Source organism: Oncorhynchus kisutch, unplaced genomic scaffold (genome assembly GCF_002021735.2).
Source record: "Oncorhynchus kisutch isolate 150728-3 unplaced genomic scaffold, Okis_V2 scaffold3202, whole genome shotgun sequence".
NCBI classification, from domain to species: domain Eukaryota; kingdom Metazoa; phylum Chordata; class Actinopteri; order Salmoniformes; family Salmonidae; genus Oncorhynchus; species Oncorhynchus kisutch.
The window spans coordinates 78624-103871 of NW_022265147.1; the positions used below are offsets into that span (position 1 = coordinate 78624).

General features: G+C 41.3%; 1 protein-coding gene and 1 long non-coding RNA gene across 2 annotated transcripts in view; both read left to right on the forward strand.

Annotated features, from left to right (window-relative positions):
- Positions 1-21304, forward strand: part of LOC109885889 (zinc finger protein 2 homolog) — a 39801-nt gene extending 18497 nt beyond the window's left edge. Inside the window, exons 1-3 of the mRNA XM_031820268.1 lie at positions 2607-3293; positions 19075-20761; positions 20801-21304. Of these exons, the coding sequence (XP_031676128.1) occupies positions 2975-3293; positions 19075-20761; positions 20801-20804 (2010 nt within the window). The 5' untranslated portion in view covers positions 2607-2974 and the 3' untranslated portion in view covers positions 20805-21304. Of the gene's footprint in view, positions 3294-19074; positions 20762-20800 lie in introns of the transcript that reaches the window.
- A 1178-nt stretch (positions 21305-22482) lies between these two features.
- LOC116371404 (uncharacterized) lies at positions 22483-25027 on the forward strand. Its single transcript, XR_004208936.1, has 2 exons — positions 22483-22903; positions 23123-25027. It is a non-coding gene; the product is annotated as an uncharacterized LOC116371404 (long non-coding RNA).
- The last annotated feature ends 221 nt before the right edge of the window (positions 25028-25248 follow it).

The following is a 25248-nucleotide window of genomic DNA, read 5'->3' on the forward strand; positions in this document are numbered from 1 at the left end:
TAATAAACTGGTATTATAAATACAGAGTTCTGGTCAGTATCAGAATGGGGGGGGCTATAATAAACTGGTATTATAAATACAGAGTTCTGGTCAGTATCAGAATGGGGGGGTGTATAATAAACTGGTATTATAAATACAGAGTTCTGGTCAGTATCAGAATGGGGGGGTATAATAAACTGGTATTATAAATACAGAGTTCTGGTCAGTATCAGAATGGGGGGGGGTGTATAATAAACTGGTATTATAAATACAGAGTTCTGGTCAGTATCAGAATGGAGGTGTATAATAAACTGGTATTATAAATACAGATTTCTGGTCAGTATCAGAATGGGGGGGGGGGTGTATAATAAACTGGTATTATAAATACAGAGTTCTGGTCAGTATCAGAATGGAGGTGTATAATAAACTGTTATTATAAATACAGATTTCTGGTCAGTATCAGAATGGGGGGGGGGTGTATAATAAACTGGTATTATAAATACAGAGTTCTGGTCAGTATCAGAATGGAGGTGTATAATAAACTGGTATTATAAATACAGATTTCTGGTCAGTATCAGAATGGGGGGGGGGGTGTATAATAAACTGGTATTATAAATACAGAGTTCTGGTCAGTATCAGAATGGGGGGGGTGTATAATAAACTGGTATTATAAATACAGAGTTCCAGTTTTTTTATTTTATTTCACCAGTATCTGGGGGGCGGGGGGGGGGGGGGGGGGGGTTGAGTTGAGTTTGAGTTAATTTTTATTTTTACAGGGACAGTGCACATTAATCAACATTTCAGTAAAAGTGCCGGTTTTAGCCAACCGGCTAATTTTCAACCGCAGTCCCTGGGCAGGTTATTAAAAACAATTACAATATAGACAATAGCAACATAGAACAAGCAAGACATAGCAACATAGGACAAGCAAGACATAGCATACAGACAGAGCAACATAGGACAAGCAAGACGTAGCATACAGACAGAGCAGCATAAAACAAAAAGCAGCAAGACAAAATTCATAAAAGCAACAAAGTGTTTCCACACCTCACAAGCTACAGACAACAGACAACATGGAGAGTGGAAACACACAGCTAGGGACCATGTTCACAAATCTGATTGACCTTTAGCCATGTCTTCAAGCATTTTGTGAAAGTGTGATATGTGGTGCAGTTATGTGTGTCTGATGGCAGTGTATTCCAGACATGGGAAGCTCTCACAGAGAATGCAGATTTACTAAAGGTGCTTTTCCTTAGGGGAACTATACAGTCACCTCTCATGGCAGACCTTGTGGATCTGCTGCCATATGTCTGGGTTTTCTGTTTAACAAAAATATTGAGTGGAGGGGGAGCCAGGCCATTGAGGATCTTGAATACAAGACATGCGTCGGTGTATTGCACAAGATTTTCCCAACTCAATAGCTCATGCTTTCTAAGGATGTGACAATGATGATGGCTATTGGGCTTCCTATCAAGCACTTTGAGAGCCTGTTTGTAGACAGACTGAATAGGTTTTAATGTTGTACAGCAAGCTTGGGCCCAACTAGTCAAACAGTATGTTAAGTGGGGGAGTATCATAGATTTGAAGTACAGTTTTGCTACCTCTGTAGTCAAACAATTTCGTATAAATCTGAAATTAGCTAGGTTGAATTTGGTTATTTGAATGACCTTTTTCACATGCTTTTTAAAAGAGAGGTTGGAATCAAGTATGATGCCAAGGTAATCGGATACCACCTGGAGCTTCTCCCCTGACACATAGACATCTGGCTCAGTAGCATCTGTTGCCCTCTTTGTGAAGAACATGCAAACAGTTTTTTTCACATTGAGATGCAAACACGAGTCACTGAGCCACTTTGTAACCTGGACCATTACAGTAGTGAGTTCTTGTGCAGCTTATGATGATAGTACTGTCTGATGAGATACCAGGGACCGGGGATGCAGTTAGGTTTGTATGCAGTCTGATGAGATACCAGGGACCGGGGATGCAGTTAGGTTTGTATGCAGTCTGTTGATATACCAAGGACTGGGGATTCAGTTAGGTTTGTATGCAGTCTGGTGATATAACAGGGCCTGGGGATGCAGTTAGGTTTGTATGCAGTCTGGTGATATAACAGGGCCTGGGGATGCAGTTAGGTTTGTATGCAGTCTGGTGATATAACAGGGCCTGGGGATGCAGTTAGGTTTGTATGCAGTCTGGTGATATACCAGGGCCTGGGGATGCAGTTAGGATTGTTTGCAGTCTGTTGATATATCAGGGCCTGGGGATGCAGTTAGGTTTGTATGCAGTCTGGTGATATAACAGGGCCTGGGGATGCAGTTAGGTTTGTATGCAGTCTGGTGATATACCAGGGCCTGGGGATGCAGTTAGGATTGTTTTGCACTATCATCTCACTCATTTCAAATCAGCACCAATCAATCAAACACACACCCTTTTCCTTTGTACGTCTAAATAAAAGAATATTATTTAATGAAAAAACATTACATAAAAAGAAAAATGTTATCGAAATAAAATAAAACTTCTCTCAACTGCGTTTCTCACTCCAGTCAGCAGATCGCGATGTGCGTCTTTCAGGCGACGCTGCCAGAGTGTGACGTGTATTCTAGTGGACGGAGCGCGTCATCAACATGAACAGTTCAGCCATCTCGGGAGCTTACTAACCAACAGGGCCGAAATATTGGAGCTCTTTAGAAGCTTTCTGGCGTATATATACGCCACTGTTGTTTAAAAACACATATTTTTGGTTGTTGTCATCAAGCTATTATTACATTTAATATAATATTTAACGTTGTTAGATTCTCTAGCTAGCTGGTTAACTTAGCAGTAGGACTAGGCTAACGCTAACTAGCTAGCTAGCTAACATCATCGACCATAAAGTCACAAAGCTACTCTCCCCCAGTTGCTAAAGAAGAGGTCTGCTACACGGAGAAAGAGGGTTTCGAGGAGGCTGTTACAGTGAAATAAAAGGAAGACGCTTTCAGAGTGAAAGAGGAGGAGGATGTTGACTACCGTGAAAGAAGAAGAGGAGAAGGAAGAGAAAGAGGAGGCTGCAGTTTTTGGAATAAAGGAGGGGGAGAAGACTGTCACAGTGAAAGAAGAGGAAGACGTTTTTGGATTGAAGGAGGAAGAGGAGGGGGAGATGACTGTTACAGTGAAAGAAGAGGAAGACGTTTTTGGAGAGGAGGAGGGGGAGATGACTGTTACAGTGAAAGAAGAGGAAGACGTTTTTGGAGAGAAGGAAGAGGGGGAGATTACTGTCACATTGGAGGACGAAGAAGAACAGAAGACTGGAGATCTGATTAACACCAGTGAATACAGTGAGTACTATCTTATAAAACAGGGACATTGATCTGATTAACACCAGTAAGTACAGTGAGTATTATCTTATAAAACAGGGACATTGATCTGATTAACACCAGTAATTACAGTGAGTACTATCTTATAAAACAGGGACATTGATCTGATTAACACCAGTAATTACAGTGAGTATTATCTAATAAAACAGGGACATTGATCTGATTAACACCAGTAATTACAGTGAGTATTATCTTATGAAACATGGACATTGATCTGATTAACACCAGTAAATACAGTGAGTACTATCTTATAAAACAGGGACATTGATCTGATTAACACCAGTAATTACAGTGAGTACTATCTTATAAAACAGGGGCATTGATATTATTAACACCAGTAATTACAGTGAGTATTATCTTATAAAACAGGGGCATTGATATTATTAACACCAGTAATTACAGTGAGTATTATCTAATAAAACAGGGGCATTGATCTGATTAACACCAGTAATTACAGTGAGTATTATCTAATAAAACAGGGGCATTGATCTGATTAACACCAGTAAATACAGTGAGTATTATCTAATAAAACACCAGTAAGTTGTTAAACTAACGTGTGCTTTTAGAAGGATATTATACTCTTGGATATGTTGTTCTGTACTGTCGGAATTGGAAAAAGCTACAAAAGAGTGAACAAAATGTTAATGGATAAGATGCTTTTATTTATTTTTAAACCGTCTCTGAATGTCTCTGTTGTGCTCTGAATATCTCTGTTGTGCTCTGAATGTCTCTGTTGTGCTCTGAATGTCTCTGTTGTGCTCTGAATATCTCTGTTGTGCTCTGAATATCTCTGTTGTGCTCTGAATGTCTCTGTTGTGCTCTGAATGTCTTTGTTGTGCTCTGAATGTCTTTGTTGTGCTCTGAATATCTCTGTTGTGCTCTGAATATCTCTGTTGTGCTCTGAATATCTCTGTTGTGCTCTGAATATCTCTGTTGTGCTCTGAATATCTCTGTTGTGCTCTGAATATCTCTGTTGTGCTCTGAATATCTCTGTTGTGCTCTGAATATCTCTGTTGTGCTCTGAATATCTCTGTTGTGCTCTGAATGTCTCTGTTGTGCTCTGAATATCTCTGTTGTGCTCTGAATGTCTCTGTTGTGCTCTGAATGTCTTTGTTGTGCTCTGAATATCTCTGTTGTGCTCTGAATATCTCTGTTGTGCTCTGAATGTCTCTGTTGTGCTCTGAATGTCTCTGTTGTTTTGCTCAGTCTCTGTACTCGACATCCCATGAGAGAAAAGTTATTATTTAAAAAAAACATGATTAAATATCAAATCGGGTTAGTATTAGGTCCGTCGTTGTTCAGTTATAGGACTGATCTGATTTTAAATATCTATGATACCATACCACTCGTGTCTGATTTCAAATGATGAAGAGGACAGAATCGAGACGAGGAAGGATCATTGTGATCTGGAACGTTCTGTTAGTTAATGTTCCAACACACTGAGGGCTGTTCTTAAGGACGACGTGGAGAGGAGTGATCTGGAACGTTCTGTTAGTTAATGTTCCAACACACTGAGGGCTGTTCTTAAGGACGACGTGGAGAGGAGGGATCTGGAACGTTCTGTTAGTTAATGTTCCAACACACTGAGGGCTGTTCTTAAGGACGACGTGGAGAGGAGGGATCTGGAACGTTCTGTTAGTTAATGTTCTAAGGGCTGTTCTTAAGGACGACGTGGAGAGGAGGGATCTGGAAAGTTCTGTTAGTTAATGTTCTAAGGGCTGTTCTTAAGGACGACGTGGAGAGGAGGGATCTGGAACGTTCTGTTAGTTAATGTTCCAACACACTGAGGGCTGTTCTTAAGGACGACGTGGAGAGGAGTGATCTGGAACGTTCTGTTAGTTAATGTTCCAACACACTGAGGGCTGTTCTTAAGGACGACGTGGAGAGGAGGGATCTGGAACGTTCTGTTAGTTAATGTTCCAACACACTGAGGGCTGTTCTTAAGGACGACGTGGAGAGGAGGGATCTGGAACGTTCTGTTAGTTAATGTTCCAACACACTGAGGGCTGTTCTTAAGGACGACGTGGAGAGGAGTGATCTGGAACGTTCTGTTAGTTAATGTTCCAACACACTGAGGGCTGTTCTTAAGGACGACGTGGAGAGGAGGGATCTGGAACGTTCTGTTAGTTAATGTTCCAACACACTGAGGGCTGTTCTTAAGGACGACGTGGAGAGGAGGGATCTGGAACGTTCTGTTAGTTAATGTTCTAAGGGCTGTTCTTAAGGACGACGTGGAGAGGAGGGATCTGGAACGTTCTGTTAGTTAATGTTCTAACACACTAAGGGCTGTTCTTAAGGACGACGTGGAGAGGAGGGATCTGGAACGTTCTGTTAGTTAATGTTCCAACACACTGAGGGCTGTTCTTAAGGACGACGTGGAGAGGAGGGATCTGGAACGTTCTGTTAGTTAATGTTCCAACACACTGAGGGCTGTTCTTAAGGACGACGTGGAGAGGAGGGATCTGGAACGTTCTGTTAGTTAATGTTCCAACACACTGAGGGCTGTTCTTAAGGACGACGTGGAGAGGAGGGATCTGGAACGTTCTGTTAGTTAATGTTCCAACACACTGAGGGCTGTTCTTAAGGACGACGTGGAGAGGAGGGATCTGGAACGTTCTGTTAGTTAATGTTCCAACACACTGAGGGCTGTTCTTAAGGACGACGTGGAGAGGAGGGATCTGGAACGTTCTGTTAGTTAATGTTCTGAGGGCTGTTCTTAAGGACGACGTGGAGAGGAGGGATCTGGAACGTTCTGTTAGTTAATGTTCTAAGGGCTGTTCTTAAGGACGACGTGGAGAGGAGTGATCTGGAACGTTCTGTTAATGAACGCAGGTTTCTTCTTTCTTTATAAAACAGTTATATATATATATATTTAAAAGATGACCAACATATTTCCATAAATTTTTATTGAGTAAATGCATTTGATTTATCCTTCTATGACCGGTGTAGATTGTGTTGCGTTTTGATCGCGAACAAACAGACAAGGGGACGTTGCTTCCAGAGGCAGTTGGAACTCGGTAGTGAAATTTTAAACCGAGGACTATTTTTTGGTGGCTGCGCACTTTAGGACACTGTTCAGTAATGTTGTAATCAATGTTCATAAATTACAATGATCTTTATCTGTCTGAGACCCAGAGGTTGTAAAGTCCTGGTCTGAAATAAAACAGACAGAATTCCCAGCTCACATTTGATCAGATCCCGATTTACTTGCGAGAGCTCTGCAGTTTATACACAAATACATTCCTTTTATACCATCATAACCTACGCATATACATACACACATACATAGGGATTTTCTCATGAGTCTCACCACAGTTTATAACCACTCAGCTGACAGTTCCAGGCTCCCCCAGATACTAGAGCTCTGGAGGGGCTCTCCCTGTCCTGTCTTATCTCCCCAGATTTACATCCCGATCGGTTCAAACACAGGTTAATGCTCCTCTCCGTTCTCTTTCTCCACATACATTAATTTCTTCCTAGGTACATGTCATATAACCCCTTCCTAGGTACATGTCATATAACCCCTTCCTAGGTACATGTCATATAACCCCTTCCTAGGTACATGTCATATAACCCCTTCCTAGGTACATGTCATATAACCCCTTCCTAGGTACATGTCATATAACCCCTTCCTAGGTAGATGTCACATAACCCCTTCCTAGGTACATGTCATATAACCCCTTCCTAGGTACATGTCATATAACCCCTTCCTGGGTACATGTCATATAACCCCTTCCTAGGTACATGTCATATAACCCCTTCCTAATGAACACACATTATTGAACACTACAAGAATGACATTTCTTCCTAGGTACATGTCATATAACCCTTCAGACAGGGTAGAATTCTTGCCGTATACCTCATTTAGTCATTATTCATAAAAAATCCCATAACAGACACACAGCCAGAGATACACATTATATATATATATATTATAACACCCAGACAGATTCCACCTCTAGAGACACACATTATATAACACCCAGACAGATTCCACTTCTAGAGACACATGACTTTGGTGAGAAAAGTGCAAATCAATCCCAGAACAACAGCAAAGGACCATGTGAAGATGCTGAAGGAAACAGGTACAAAAGCATTTACTCAGCCACCAATTGTGCAAGTTCTCCCACTTAAAAAGATGAGAGAGGCCTGTAATTTTCATCATAGGTACACTTCAACTATTACAGACTATGTTAGAAAAAAAAATCCAGAAAATCACATTGTAGGATTTTTTATTTATTTATTTGCAAATTATGGTGGGTGCGGAAAATGTGGACCAACCCAACACAACAGGGTACCAGGTCCAGAGCATGAACACCAAAAAAACATACACACGTAACATATGAGTAATCCTGCACGGATTGGGCAGGTAAACGTACTTTAAATAAAGAAGCCCATCAAGCACACAAATAGACACAGGTGCAACTAATAAGACAAAACAAATAGACACAAGTGCAACTAATAAGACAAAACCAATAGACAACGAAAAAGGGATCGGTGGCGGCTAGTAGGCCGGTGACGACGACCGCCGAGCACCACCCGAACAGGCAGGAGAGCCAACTTCGGTGGAAGTCGTGACACACTGCAGCTAATGTAGAAGGAAAAACTGTGTACATTTGTAAATACTCTGCCAAATGATATGTAAAGAATGCAACAAAGATGCAGAATCATCTGGACAAGTGCATGAAGTTCCCTCAGTGCTCACAACAAGCAACCTCTGACAAAAGTCCCTCTACTTCTATTCGAGGTGAAAATGAAGAATCAGACACCTTTATCGATAGCAACAGCTCATGGTCCTCCTGGAATCAGAAGTATTTTTGACTCAATGGAGGAACATAATCAGAGAAAATGCTGATGAATGTCTTGCTCGAGCTGTGTATGCAACTGGTTCACCTCTGATGCTCACAGGCAATGTGTATTGGAAGAGATTTCTGAATGTTCTTCGCCCAGCATACACCCCTCCAACCAGACATGCTTTACCTACTCATTTGCTGAATGTAGAGTTCAACAGAGTTCAAGTGAAGGTCAAGCAAGCACAGACAAAAGGGACAACAGACACACCGGTCTCTACATTGCAGATGAGTTGAAGGCAGTCATCAAAGACCTTGGACCACAGAAGGTATTTGCACTGGTGACAGACAATGCTGTGAACATGAAGGCTGATTGGTCTAAAGTGGAGGATTGGCTCCCATTGGCTGTGCTGCTCATGCATTGAATATGCTCCTCAAGGACATCATGGCACTGAAAACAATCGATACACTACAAGAGATCCAAGGAAATGGTTAGGTATTTGAAGGGTCATCAAGTTATAGCAGCAATCTACCTCCCCAAGCAAAGTGAGAAGAATAAGAGCACCACATTGAAGCTGCCCAGCAACACCCGTTAGGGTGGTGTTGTCATCATGTTTGACAGTCTCCTGGAGGGGAAGGAGTCTCTCCATGAAATGGCCATATCACAGTCTGCCGATATGGACAACCCCATCAAGAGGATACTCCTGGATTATGTATTTTGGGAGAGAGTGGTAAGCAGCCTGAAACTCCTGAAACCTATAGCAGTAGTCATTGCACAGATTGAGGGAGACAATGCCATCCTGTCTGATGTTCAGACTCTGCTTGCAGAGTAAGAGAAGAAATCCGTACTGCCCTGCCCACTTCACTGTTGCTCCAAGCAGAGGAAACTACAGTTCTGAAAAACCTCAAAAAGTGTGAAGACTTCTGCCTGAAGCCCAGACACGCCGCAGCATGTTGGACCCCAATTATGCTGGCAAGAGCATCCTGTCTGCTGCAGAGACCAACAATACCCTAGGGTGTCATCACTACCGTGTCTCACCACCTTGGCCTGGATGAGGGCAAGGTTCTTGGCAGTCTGGCAAAGGTCACTTCCAAGGAAGGGCTTTGGGATGGAGATGCAATATGGCAGTCGTGCCAACATATCTCATCAGCCACCTGGTGGAAGGGACTTTGTGGATCTGAGGCTCTTTCCCCTGTTGCCTACATCATCCTCCAAATCCCACCAACATCAGCCCCCACAGAGCGCAACTGGTCCTTGTTTAGGAACACACACACCAAACCATGCAACAGGCTGACCAATACAATGGTTGAAAAATTTGTGGCCATCCGGGCAAATTTGAGGCTTTTTGAGCCTGACAACGAGCCATCCTCAACAAGGTTGGAAAGTGACAGTGAAGATGAGGCCTTCAGAGTCTGATGTTCAAGAGGTGGACATTGAGGAGGTCCAGGGAGAAGACATGGAAGCCTGAGAGAAAAACAAACAAAGCTTTAGTTTCTAGACTATCATTTTACAGATGTATGTTGAAAATGTTTTTGGGAGATGCGATGGATCATTGGGGATCATTCAAAATTCCCTTTCCTTTACTGTTCAGTGAAATCATTCCATGTGATTCCAAGAACACAGGATGAGATGTTACTATCCTTTGTGCAAGCACTTCCAAGAGTTCATCAACAGTGAGCCTGGTGAAATTTGGGGAGCGCATCATCAGTAGTGTACCTTTGGTTTCTAAGAGTCAACTCATTTAATAAAAGTTAAATTCGGGAACTAAATTGTTTTTATTTATTTATATTGGAAGGATTTAATCATTTGTAATCATGTCTACTTCTGAGAAGGTAAAAGGTTTATGTTTCCGTCTCCGTATAATATGGAAGGATTTAATCATTTGTAATCATGTCTACTTCTGATAAGGTAAAAGGTTTATGTTTCCGTCTCCGTATAATATGGAAGGATTTAATCATTTGTAATCATGTCTACTTCTGATAAGGTAAAAGGTTTATGTTTCCGTCTCCGTATAATATGGAAGGATTTAATCATTTGTAATCATGTCTACTTATGATAAGGTAAAAGGTTTATGTTTCCGTCTCCGTATAATATGGAAGGATTTAATCATTTGTAATCATGTCTACTTATGATAAGGTAAAAGGTTTATGTTTCCGTCTCCGTATAATATGGAAGGATTTAATCATTTGTAATCATGTCTACTTATGATAAGGTAAAAGGTTTATGTTTCCGTCTCCGTATAATATGGAAGGATTTAATCATTTGTAATCATGTCTACTTATGATAAGGTAAAAGGTTTATGTTTCCGTCTCCGTATAATATGGAAGGATTTAATCATTTGTAATCATGTCTACTTATGATAAGGTAAAAGGTTTATGTTTCCGTCTCCGTATAATATGGAAGGATTTAATCATTTGTAATCATGTCTACTTATGATAAGGTAAAAGGTTTATGTTTCCGTCTCCGTATAATATGGAAGGATTTAATCATTTGTAATCATGTCTACTTATGATAAGGTAAAAGGTTTATGTTTCCGTCTCCGTATAATATGGAAGGATTTAATCATTTGTAATCATGTCTACTTATGATAAGGTAAAAGGTTTATGTTTCCGTCTCCGTATAATATGGAAGGATTTAATCATTTGTAATCATGTCTACTTATGATAAGGTAAAAGGTTTATGTTTCCGTCTCCGTATAATATGGAAGGATTTAATCATTTGTAATCATGTCTACTTATGATAAGGTAAAAGGTTTATGTTTCCGTCTCCGTATAATATGGAAGGATTTAATCATTTGTAATCATGTCTACTTATGATAAGGTAAAAGGTTTATGTTTCCGTCTCCGTATAATATGGAAGGATTTAATCATTTGTAATCATGTCTACTTATGATAAGGTAAAAGGTTTATGTTTCCGTCTCCGTATAATATGGAAGGATTTAATCATTTGTAATCATGTCTACTTATGATAAGGTAAAAGGTTTATGTTTCCGTCTCCGTATAATATGATATATATATAATATAGCATGGTAAATATATCTAATGAAAAAAACATCTACATTTAAATGGTACAGTGCCTTGCAAAAGTATTCATCCCCCTTGGCGTTTTTTCCTATTTTGTTGCATTACAACCTGTCATTTAAATAGATTTTTATTTGGATTTCATGTAATGGACATACAGAAAATAGTCCAAATTGGTGAAGTGAAATTTCAAAAATAATATGTTTTAAAATTAAAGACATGTTTAAAAATACGGAAAAGTGGTGCGTGCTAAATGTTATTCACCCCCAATGCTACGAATCCCCTCAATAAGATCTGGTGTGCTAAATGTTATTCACCCCCAATGCTACGAATCCCCTCAATAAGATCTGGTGTGCTAAATGTTATTCACCCCCAATGCTACGAATCCCCTCAATAAGATCTGGTGTGCTAAATGTTATTCATCCCCAATGCTACGAATCCCCTCAATAAGATCTGGTGTGCTAAATGTTATTCACCCCCAATGCTACGAAGCCCCTCAATAAGATCTGGTGTGTTAAATGTTATTCACCCCCAATGCTACGAAGCCCCTCAATAAGATCTGGTGTGCTAAATGTTATTCAACCCAATGCTACGAGTCCCCTCAATAAGATCTTGTGTGCTAAATGTTATTCACCCCCAATGCTACGAAGCCCCTCAATAAGATCTGGTGTGCTAAATGTTATTCACCCCCAATGCTACGAATCCCCTCAATAAGATCTGGTGTGCTAAATGTTATTCACCCCCAATGCTACGAAGCCCCTCAATAAGATCTGGTGTGCTAAATGTTATTCACCCCCAATGCTACGAATCCCCTCAATAAGATCTGGCGTGCTAAATGTTATTCACCCCCAATGCTACGAAGCCCCTCAATAAGATCTGGTGTGCTAAATGTTATTCACCCCCAATGCTACGAAGCCCCTCAATAAGATCTGGTGTGCTAAATGTTATTCACCCCCAATGCTACGAATCCCCTCAATAAGATCTGGTGTGCTAAATGTTATTCACCCCCAATGCTACGAATCCCCTCAATAAGATCTGGTGTGCTAAATGTTATTCACCCCCAATGCTACGAAGCCCCTCAATAAGATCTGGTGTGCTAAATGTTATTCAGCCCAATGCTACGAAGCCCCTCAATAAGATCTGGTGTGCTAAATGTTATTCACCCCCAATGCTACGAAGCCCCTCAATAAGATCTGGTGTGCTAAATGTTATTCACTCCCAATGCTACGAAGCCCCTCAATAAGATCTGGTGTGCTAAATGTTATTCACCCCCAATGCTACGAATCCCCTCAATAAGATCTGGTGTGCTAAATGTTATTCACCCCCAATGCTACGAAGCCCCTCAATAAGATCTGGTGTGCTAAATGTTATTCACCCCCAATGCTACGAATCCCCTCAATAAGATCTGGCGTGCTAAATGTTATTCACCCCCAATGCTACGAAGCCCCTCAATAAGATCTGGTGTGCTAAATGTTATTCACCCCCAATGCTACGAAGCCCCTCAATAAGATCTGGTGTGCTAAATGTTATTCACCCCCAATGCTACGAATCCCCTCAATAAGATCTGGTGTGCTAAATGTTATTCACCCCCAATGCTACGAATCCCCTCAATAAGATCTGGTGTGCTAAATGTTATTCACCCCCAATGCTACGAAGCCCCTCAATAAGATCTGGTGTGCTAAATGTTATTCAGCCCAATGCTACGAAGCCCCTCAATAAGATCTGGTGTGCTAAATGTTATTCACCCCCAATGCTACGAAGCCCCTCAATAAGATCTGGTGTGCTAAATGTTATTCACTCCCAATGCTACGAAGCCCCTCAATAAGATCTGGTGTGCTAAATGTTATTCACCCCCAATGCTACGAATCCCCTCAATAAGATCTGGTGTGCTAAATGTTATTCACCCCCAATGCTACGAATCCCCTCAATAAGATCTGGTGTGCTAAATGTTATTCACCCCCAATGCTACGAATTCCCTCAATAAGATCTGCTGTGCTAAATGTTATTCACCCCCAATGCTACGAAGCCCCTCAATAAGATCTGGTGCAACCAATTACCTTCAGAAGTCACATAATTAGTTAGATTGCACACAGGTGGACTTTATTTAAGTGTCACATGATCTCAGGAAATATACACCTCTTCTGAAAGGCCCCAGAGTCACCCAGAGGCACCACCAAGCAAGCGACACCATGAAGACCAAGGAGCTCTCCAAACAGGTCAGGGACAAAGTTGTGGATAGGAACAGAATAAGGTTGGTTTATAAAAAATATACAAAACTTTGAACATCCCACGGAGCACCATTAAATCCATTATTGTAAAAAGGAAAGCACGTATGGCACCACAACAAACCTGCCAAGAGGGTGCCGCCCACCAAAACTCATGGACCAGGCAAGGAGGGCATTAATCAGAGAGGCAACAACGAGACCAAAGATAGCCCTGAAGGAGCTGCAAAGCTTCACAGCGGAGATTGGAGTATCTGTCCATAGGACCACTTTAAGCCGTACACGCCACAGAGCTGAGCTTTATGGAAGAGTGTCCAGAAAAAAGCCATTGCTTAAAGAAAAAAATAAGCTAACACTTTTGGAGTTCACCAAAAGGCATATGGGAGACTCCCCAAACATATGGAAGAAGGTACTCTGGTCAGATGAGACTAAAATTGTGCTTTTTGGCCATCAAGGAAAATGCTGTGTCTGGCGCAAACCAGACACCTCTCATCACCCCAAGAACACCATCCCCATAGTGAAGCATAGTGGTGGCAGCATCATGCTGATGTTTTTCATCGGCAGGGTCTGGGAAACTGGTCAGGATTGAAGGAATGATGGATGGCGCTAAATACAGGGTAATTCTTGGGGAACCCTGTTTCAGTCTCCCAGAGATTTGAGACTGGGACGGAGGTTCACCTCAAATCAAATCAAATCAAATTTATTTGTCACATACACATGGTTAGCAGATGTTATTGCGAGTGTAGCGAAATGCTTGTGCTTCTAGTTCCGACAATGCAGTAATAACGAACAAGTAATCTAACTAACAATTCAAAAAAAAACTGCTGTCTTATACAGTGTAAGGGGATAAAGAATATGTACATAAGGATATATGAATGAGTGATGGTACAGAGCAGCATAGGCAAGATACAGTAGATGATATCGAGTACAGTATATACATATGAGATGAGTATGTAAACCAAGTGGCATAGTTAAAGTGGCTAGTGATACATGTATTACATAAGGATGCAGTCGATGATATAGAGTACAGTATCTACGTATGCATATGAGATGAATAATGTAGGGTAAGTAACATTATATAAGGTAGCATTGTTTAAAGTGGCTAGCGATATATTTACATCATTTCCCGTCAATTCCCATGATTAAAGTGGCTGGAGTAGAGTCAGTGGCATTGACAGTGTGTTGGCAGTAGCCAGCAGGACAATGACCCTAAGCATACTGCTAAAGCAACACTTGAGTGGTTTAAGGGGAAACATTTACATGTCTTGGAATGGCCTAGTCAAAGCCCAGACCTCGATCCAATTGAGAATCTGTGGTATGACTTAAAGATTGTTGAACACCAGCAGAACCCATCCAACTTGAAGGAGCTGGAGCAGTTTTGCCTTGAAGAATGGGAAAAAAATCTCAGTGGCTAGATGTGCCAAGCTTATAGAGACATACCCCAAGAGACTTGCAGCTGTAATTGCTGCAAAAGGGCTCTACAAAGTACTGACTTTGGGGGGTGAATAGTTATGCACGCTCACGTTTTATTTTTTGGTGTTATTTCTTGTTTTTTTCACAATAAAAAATATTTTGAATCTTCAAAGTGGTAGGCATGTTGTGTTAATCAAGTGATACAATCCCCCCCAAAATCTATTTTAATTCCAGGTTGTAAGGCAACAAAATAGAAGAAAAAAAATGCCAAGGGGGTGAATACTTTCGCAAAGCCACTGTAACGGTTGTCTTCGTCGTCTGACGACGAGTATGAAATATCGGACCAATGCGCAGCGTGTTCATGATGTTTTATTACTGAACACTGAAATACAAAATAACTGTGAAAAACCGAAACAGACATACCAGATGAGACTAAAATTGTGCTTTTTGGCCATCAAGGAAAATGCTATGTCTGGCGCAAACCAGACACCTCTCATCACCCCAAGAGTCACCATCCCCATAGTGGTGGCAGCATCATGCTGATGTTTTTCATCGGCAGGGTCTGGGAAACCTAAGGTGCAGAAAACACTAAACAGAAAATAATCACCCACAAAACAAAGGCTACCTAAGTATGATTCTCAATCAGAGACAACGAACGACACCTGCCTCTGATTGAGAACCATACTAGGCCAAACACGGAGAAAATATAACATAGAAAAAAGAACATAGACAACCCAACTCACGCCCTGACCAACCTAACACAAAGACATAACAAAGAACATAGACAACCCAACTCACGCCCTGACCAACCTAACACAAAGACATAAAAAAGAACATAGACAACCCAACTCACGCCCTGACCAACCTAACACAAAGACATAAAAAAGAACATAGACAACCCAACTCACGCCCTGACCAACCTAACACAAAGACATAAAAAAGAACATAGACAACCCAACTCACGCCCTGACCAACCTAACACAAAGACATAACAAAGAACATAGACAACCCAACTCACGCCCTGACCAACCTAACACAAAGACATAAAAAGAGGTCAGAACGTGACAGCCACTGTATTAATATGCATTTGCATATATTTCCGCAAATTCCCATATATTCCCGTTAATTCCCATATTCCCACGGAAGGTTTCCACCTCTGAATATTCCCCAAAATTCCCTAGGTATGTGCCTTTCCATATCATGTCCAATCAATTGAAATGACCACAGGTGGACTCCAATCAAGTTGTAGAAACGTCTCAAGGATGATCAATGGAAACAGGATGCATCTGAGCTCAATTTCGAAGTATCATCGCAAAGGGTCTGAATAATTATGTAAATAAGGTATTTCTGTTTTTTATTTGTAATACATTTGCAAAAAAATTTGTAAAAAAATGTTTTTGCTTTGTCATTTTGGGGTTTTGCGTTTAGATTGCTGAGGATTTTTATTTATTAAATCAATTTTAGAATAAGGCTGTAACGTAACAAAATGTGGAAAATGTGAAGGGGTCTGAATACTTTCTGAAGGCACTGTATATCGAGGCTCTTCAAGATGTCGAAAGTATTCCACAGGTTTGCTGCCCCATGAATGCTTCCCACAGTTGTGTCAATTTGTCTGGATGTCCTTTTGGTGGTGGACCATTCTTGATAAACACAGGAAAGTTCAGTTCTTGACACGAACCGGTGTGCTTTGTACCTACAACCATACACCTTTCAAAGACACTGAAGTATTGTGTCTTGCCCATTCACCCTCTGAATGGCACACATACACAATCCATGTCTCAGTTGTCTCAAGGCTTAAAAATCCTTCTTTAACCTGTCTCCTCCCCTTCATCTACACTGATAATATTGATGGTAGAACAGGTTGTAATTGATATAAAACAGGTTGTAATTGATATAAAACATGTTTTAATTGATATTGGTGGTAGAACAGGTTGTAATTGATATAAAACAGGCTGTAATTGATATAAAACAGGTTGTAATTGATATAAAACAGGTTGTAATTGATATAAAACAGGCTGTAATTGATATTAATATAAAACAGGTTGTAATTGATATTGGTGGTAAAACAGGTTGTAATTGATATAAAACAGGTTGTAATTGATATTGATATAAAACAGGTTGTAATTGATTTTGGTGGTAGAACAGGTTGTAATTGATGTTGGTGGTAAAACAGGTTGTAATTGATATTGATATAAAACAGGTTGTAATTGATTTTGGTGGTAGAACAGGTTGTAATTGATGTTGGTGGTAAAACAGGTTGTAAAACAGGTTGTAATTGATATTGGTGGTAAAACAGGTTGTAATTGATATTGGTGGTAGAACAGGTTGTAAATGATATTGGTGGTAGAACAGGTTGTAATTGATATAAAACAGGTTGTAATTGATATAAAACAGGCTGTAATTGATATAAAACAGGCTGTAATTGATTTAAAACAGGTTGTAATTGGTATAAAACAGGTTGTAATTGATATTGGTGGTAGAACAGGTTGTAATTGATATAAAACAGGCTGTAATTGATATAAAACAGGTTGTAATTGATATAAAACAGGTTGTAATTGATATAAAACAGGCTGTAATTGATATAAAACAGGCTGTAATTGATATAAAACAGGCTGTAATTGATATAAAACAGGTTGTAATTGATATAAAACGGGCTGTAATTGATATAAAACAGGCTGTAATTGATATAAAACAGGTTGTAATTGATATAAAACAGGTTGTAATTGATATTGGTGGTAGAACAGGTTGTAATTGATATAAAACAGGCTGTAATTGATATAAAACAGGCTGTAATTGTTATAAAACAGGTTGTAATTGATATAAAACAGGTTGTAAATGATATTGGTGATAAAACAGGTTGTAATTGATATAAAACAGGTTGTAATTGATATTAAAATAAAACAGGGTGTAATTGATATTGGTGGTAGAACAGGATGTAATTGATGTTGATGGTAAAACAGGCTGTAATTGATATAAAACAGGCTGTAATTGATATAAAACAGGCTGTAATTGATATAAAACAGGCTGTAATTGATATAAAACAGGTTGTAATTGATATAAAACAGGTTGTAATTGATATAAAACAGGTTGTAATTGATATTGATATAAAACAGGTTGTAATTGATTTTGGTGGTAAAACAGGTTGTAATTGATTTTGGTGGTAAAACAGGTTGTAATTGATATTGGTGGTAAAACAGGTTGTAATTGATGTTGGTGGTAAAACAGGTTGTAATTTATATAAAACAGGTTGTAATTGATTTTGGTGGTAAAACAGGTTGTAATTGATATTGGTGGTAGAACAGGTTGTAATTGATTTCGGTGGTAAAACAGGTTGTAATTGATATAAAACAGGTTGTAATTGATATAAAACAGGTTGTAATTGATATTGATGGTAGAACAGGTTGTAATTGATATTGGTGGTAGAACAGGTTGTAATTGATGTTGATGTATAACAGGTGGTATTTCATATTGGTATATAATATATATATATATATATATATATATATTGGTATCTATATAAATAATGAGGGTAAAAAGTGTCCAATATTAAATCATCACAATAAGTTCTAGCCACATTCTATTTTACAGACAAAATGGTTCTAACAGTTGCAGAGGTTTATTTATTCAAATCCCTTCTGTTGCAAACCAAATGCTGGACTAGAAGCACGGGGTAATTATGTCAAAATGTGTTTTTGTCCAGTGGAGATTAGTTTATAAATTGCCTGGCAGGGCTGTGGGACAGTGGAGATTAGTTTATAAATGGCCTGGCTAGGCTGTGGGACAGTGGAGATGAGTTTATAAATTGCCTGGCTGGGCTGTGGGACAGTGGAGTTAGTTTATAAATTGCCTGGCAGGGCTGTGGGACAGTGGAGATGAGTTTATAAATGGCCTGGCTAGGCTGTGGGACAGTGGAGATGAGTTTATAAATTGCCTGGCAGGGCTGTGGGACAGTGGAGATTAGTTTATAAATTGCCTGGCAGGGCTGTGGGACTGTGGAGAGTAGTTTATAAATTGCCTGGCAGGGCTGTGGGACAGTGGAGATTAGTTTATGACTTGCCTGGCTAGGCTGTGGGACAGTGGATGTGTAGGGGTAATTCAAATGGAACTGTTAACAGGCATTTCCCATTAATTATCTTGAATAACTAAAGCAATCAACCAATCAGCATCCAGGATTCAAATTTGCTATTTTATAATGAGCGATCTAGTCTGGATTAAACCTCAATTTTACAGTTTTATCATGTGGAGCTTTAATTTAGATCTCTCTGTTTAACCAAATACTCTGTTTGTCTTTGGCAGGAGAGAGACCAGACTCTCACTCTGACAGCAGGAAGAGTCCTTCAGGGGAACCAGACTCAGAGACGCCCAAACCAGTGAGACGACATCACTGGTCCCAGTGTAAAAAGAGTTTTAAGTGGTTATGGAAGCTGAAAAGTCATGATAGAACAGACACAGGAGGGAAGATTTCACAATGTTCCCAATGTGGAAAGAGTTTTACCCGGTTAGGGAACCTGAAAAGACATGAGAGAATACACACAGGAGAGAAACCTTTCCAATGTGCCCAATGTGGAAAGAGTTTTACACGGTTAGGGAGCCTGAAAGAACATAAAATAATACACACAGGAGAGAAGCCTTTCCAATGCTCCCGGTGTGGAAAGGGCTTTAGGTGGTTAGGGAACCTGAAAAAGCATGAGAGAACACACACGGGAGAGAAACCGTTCCAATGCTCCCAGTGTGGAAAGAGTTTTCCACAGTTGGGGAGCTTGAAGGAGCATGAAAGGACACACACAGGGGAGACATCTTACCATTGCTCCCTGTGTGGAAAGGATTTTAACAAGCTAAGGAACCTAATAAAACATACAGAATTACACACAGGAGAGAAGCCTTTCCAATGCTCCCAGTGTGGGAAGGGTTTTACACGGTTAGGGAACCTGAAGGATCACAAAAGAGTACACACAGGAGAGAAGCCATTCCAATGTTCCCAGTGTGGAAAGAGTTTTACACGGTTACGGAGCCTGAACGAACATAAATTAATACACACAGGAGAGAAGCGTTTCCAATGTTCTCAGTGTGGAAAGGGTTTTACCCTGTTAGGGAGCCTGAAAAAGCATGAGCGAACACACACAGGAGAAAAGCCGTTCCAATGCTCCCATTGTGGAAAGAATTTTACACAATTAGGGAGCTTGAAGGTGCATGAAAGGGCACACACAGGGGAGACATCTTACCATTGCTCTCTGTGTGGAAAGAATTTTACCAAGTTAGGGAACCTAAAAAAACATAAACAATTACACACAGGAGAGAAACCTTTCCAATGCTCCCAGTGTGGGAAGGGTTTTACACGGCTAGGGAACCTGAAGGATCATAAAAGAGTACACACAGGAGAGAAGCCGTTCCAATGTTCGCAGTGTGGAAAGAATTTTACATGGTTAGGAAACCTGAAAAAGCATGAGAGAACACACACAGGAGAGAAGCCATTCCAATGCTCCAAGTGTGGAAATAGTTTTAAAAGGTTAGGGAGCCTGAAGGAGCATGAAAGGACACACACATGGGAGACAGCTTACCATTGCTCTATGTGTGGAAAGAATTTTACCAAGTTAGGGAACCTAAACAAACATGAAAAATTACACACAGGAAAGAAGACTTTCCAATGCACCCAGTGTGGGAAGGGTTTTACACGGTTAGGGAATCTGAAGGACCATAAAAGAACACACACAAGAGAGAAGCCTTTCCAATGTTCCCAGTGTGGAAAGGGTTTTACCCAGATAGGGAACCTGAAAAGGCATGAGAAAATACACACGGGAGAGAAGTCTTTCCATTGTCCGCAGTGTGGAAAGGATTTTACCCAGTTGGTGAACCTGAAAAGGCACGAGAGAACACACACAGTTTTAACAACGACCCCAGGAGTTGGAAACAGTTCGAAGAACAGAACAGAAAACCGCGTGAGAACAAAAACAATGAAGAAACAGAAACCGAACCGGGAAAGAAAGTGATCCGTTTTGAAACAGAAACCGAACCGGGAAAGAAAGTGATCCGTTTTGAAACAGAAACCGAACCGGGAAAGAAAGTGATCCGTTTTGAAACAGAAACCGAACCGGGAAAGAAAGTGATCCGTTTTGAAACAGAAACCGAACCGGGAAAGAAAGTGATCCGTTTTGAAACAGAAACCGAACCGGGAAAGAAAGTGATCCGTTTTGAAACAGAAACTTTATTTTAATAGTAAAGTATTAATAACGTTCTCTTACAGTAACTGTCCAGTGAAACTCTTCTTTAAAAAGTTAACATTCTGTTAACTCATCGACATAATGTTGAGACATGCTATACTCATATTTGTGGCCAAAGCATAAATTGACACTTCAAAAACCCTCAAACTTGTATCTCAAACAGACTGTTTAAAAAAAATACTATTTCCTCATAGAACACGTTACCTTCCTGCGGAGGATGAGCTGGCCAATCTGTTGTTGGGGTACGACCCACACCATTCTGTTGTTGGGGTACGACCCACACCATTCTGTTGTTGGGGTACGACCCACACTATTCTGTTGTTGGGGTACGACCCACACCATTCTGTTGTTGGGGTACGACCCACACCATTCTGTTGTTGGGGTACGACCCACACTATTCTGTTGTTGGGTACGACCCACACCATTCTGTTGTTGGGGTACGACCCACACTATTCTGTTGTTGGGGTACGACCCACACCATTCTGTTGTTGGGGTACGACCCACACTATTCTGTTGTTGGGGTACGACCCACACCATTCTGTTGTTGGGGTACGACCCACACCATTCTGTTGTTGGGGTACGACCCACACCATTCTGTTGTTGGGGTACGACCCACACTATTCTGTTGTTGGGGTACGACCCACACCATTCTGTTGTTGGGTACGACCCACACTATTCTGTTGTTGGGGTACGACCCACACCATTCTGTTGTTGGGGTACGACCCACACTATTCTGTTGTTGGGGTACGACCCACACCATTCTGTTGTTGGGGTACGACCCACACCATTCTGTTGTTGGGGTACGACCCACACCATTCTGTTGTTGGGGTACGACCCACACCATTCTGTTGTTGGGGTACGACCCACACCATTCTGTTGTTGGGGTACGCCCACACTACTCTGTTGTTGGGGTACGACCCACACCATTCTGTTGTTGGGGTACGCCCACACCATTCTGTTGTTGGGGTACGCCCACACCATTCTGTTGTTGGGGTACGACCCACACTATTCTGTTGTTGGGGTACGCCCACACCATTCTGTTGTTGGGGTACGCCCACACCATTCTGTTGTTGGGGTACGCCCACACCATTCTGTTGTTGGGGTACGACCCACACCATTCTGTTGTTGGGGTACGCCCACACCATTCTGTTGTTGGGGTACGCCCACACCATTCTGTTGTTGGGGTACGCCCACACCATTCTGTTGTTGGGGTACGCCCACACTATTCTGTTGTTGGGGTACGACCCACACCATTCTGTTGTTGGGGTACGCCCACACCATTCTGTTGTTGGGGTACGACCCACACCATTCTGTTGTTGGGGTACGCCCACACCATTCTGTTGTTGGGGTACGACCCACACTATTCTGTTGTTGGGGTACGCCCACACCATTCTGTTGTTGGGGTACGCCCACACCATTCTGTTGTTGGGGTACGCCCACACCATTCTGTTGTTGGGGTACGCCCACACCATTCTGTTGTTGGGGTACGACCCACACCATTCTGTTGTTGGGGTACGCCCACACCATTCTGTTGTTGGGGTACGCCCACACCATTCTGTTGTTGGGGTACGCCCACACCATTCCTACACAGAAAAGATGCTTTTAACATATTTATTAAAGAAACGATTGGAAGGAAAGTATTTCACTCATATTATAAGTAATTATAAGTCATATTTCATAGAAATCTGGAAACACTGGGAACTTACTTTAATTAAGTTCCAGGCAGTTACAGGGCCTCTCGAGTGGCGCAGCGGTCTAAGGCATCGCAGTGCGAGCTGTGCGCCTAGAGATCCTGGTTCTAGTCCAGGTTCTGTCTCAGTGGTAGCTGTGTCAATAGAGATCCTGGTTCTAGTCCAGGTTCTGTCTCAGTGCTAGCTGTGCCACTAGAGATCCTGGTTCTAGTCCAGGTTCTGTCTCAGTGCAGGTTCTGTCTCTGTCTCAGTTCTGTCTCAGTAGAGCTCCTGGTTCTAGTCCAGGTTCTGTCTCAGTGCTAGCTGTGTCACTAGAGATCCTGGTTCTAGTCCAGGTTCTGCCTCAGTGCTAGCTCTGTCACTAGAGATCCTGGTTCTAGTCCAGGCTCTGTCTTAGTGGTATCTGTGTCATTAGAGATCCTGGTTCTAGTCCAGGCGTGCCACTAGAGATCCTGGTTCCAGTCCAGTTTCTGTCTCAGTGCGAGCTCTGTCACTAGAGATCCTGGTTCTCGTCCAGGTTCTGTCTCCATTGGAGCTGTGTCACTAAAGATCCTGGTTCTAGTCCAGGCTCGCATTCGTCCACAACCGGGAGAACAATGAGGTGGTGCACAGCATCGTCCGGGTTAGGGGAGGGTTTGGCCCAGCATCGTCCGATTTAGGGGATGTTTTGGCCCAGCATCGTCCAGGTTAGGGGAGTGTTTGGTCCAGCATCGTCCGGGATAGGGGAGGGTTTGGCCGGCAGGGATGTTGTTGTCCCATCGTGAACTAGCGACTCCTGTGGCGGGCCGGGCACAATGCACGCTGACACGGTCGCCAGGTATACAGTGTTAACTCCACCACATTGGTGCAGCTGGCTTCCGGGTTAAGTGGGCATTGTGTCAAGAAGCAGTGCGGCTTGGCTGGGTTGTGTTTCGGAGGACGCACGGCTCTCGACCTTTGCCTCTCCCGAGTCTGTACTGGAGTTGCAGCGATGGGACAAGACTGTAACTACCAATTGGATGTCATGAAATTGGGGAGAATTTTCTTATTTTTTTTAAAACAGAATAAAATAAAATAAAATATATAGTTTTTAAAGCCAACAAAGGGCAAAGCCCTAATTCTCACTCAGAACTCTCCCAGCTGAAAATGTTTTCCATTGTGTTTTGAGAAGCATCATAGCTGTAGCCCCTCCCCCTCAGAAGCATCATAGCTGTAGCCCCTCCCCCTCAGAAGCATCATAGCTGTAGCCCCTCCCCCTCATAAGCATCATAGCTGTAGCCCCTCCCCCTCAGAAGCATCATAGCTGTAGCCCCTCCCCACCAGAGGCATAAACTACTGTACTGACGTTTTCAAGTTTGATTCAGAAGATAAGAGAGATTTTTAATTAGAGAAGAAGGGATTCACTTTTTCAATGATACTATAGTTATCACGTTTCACATTGGATTTATTAACTACAGAAAGGTAAGATGTGTTTTTAATGCTGGTGACACTGAAGTTCAACGTTCCTCCATAGAAGCCTCCTCCTCCGTAGGTATAATTCTGTGGGTCTAATTCAGATAATGATACGCTACAACAAGATGCCCAGCTCTTCAAGACAAGCCTGCTCCTCCCTCTCTCGCTCTCTCCGCCCGCAAAATGTATGTGGCTTCTTGCGCTCTACACTTGTCTGTCCAACACGCATGTAAATAACTAGCTTGCCCGCTCCCATAGCAAGCTGCTCTGTCCACACTGATTGGTGCGGAATGAAAGGAGTTCTGGTTCTAGAATTTTGGTTCCAACCCCTGGGGTGTATTCATTACAAAACGGGGAGGGACTTATCAGAATTTGTCCAATAGAAAATCCCTCAAAATTACTAAATGTTCCCGAATGAGCGAATGTTTTACCCAGTTAGGGAACCTGACAACACATGAGAGGGAACACACAGGGGAAGATAAGACCACACTTTCCAGGACACCTACAATAAGATCATAAAGGGGGCCTGTGTTCTGACATGTGTTTTGACTGAGAATTTGTGTTTTTGTTGATGTCGCATGAAATCATGTTTGTATGAAATATTACCAGAAAAAAAAATAGGCCTACTTGAGTTTTTTTTCCTCTCGAGACGAGACATTTTAAAACGTGTATTTTATTTTGATTATGGATTTGGATTTATTGAATAGAAATATGAAATATGAACCCTTTAGATGTTAATGCTTTGATTTGGAAAGGTGTAGATTTTATTAAATAGATTTGAATGAATGTGTATTTCTTGTTTCTAACTTTGAAAAAAACTTGTCAATTTAGTCGTTTTGTTTCATTTAATTAATTTGTGTTGTCGTGTCTGTGACTATCATTAAATGTGAAGACTTATTTATCAAATCAGTTCTCTGTGTGTACTGTGTTACTGATTAAACTAATCATGTAAACTTTAATTAACTAGGAAGTCGAGGCACCACGGGAAGATTTTGTTTATAGAATGTCAATTTCCCGAATATAACTCTTCAGATATTTTTTATATATTATCACTAGGCTACCCTGGGGCGGCAGGGTAGCCTAGTGGTCAGAGCGTCGGACTAGTAACCAGAAGGTTGCGAGTTCAAACC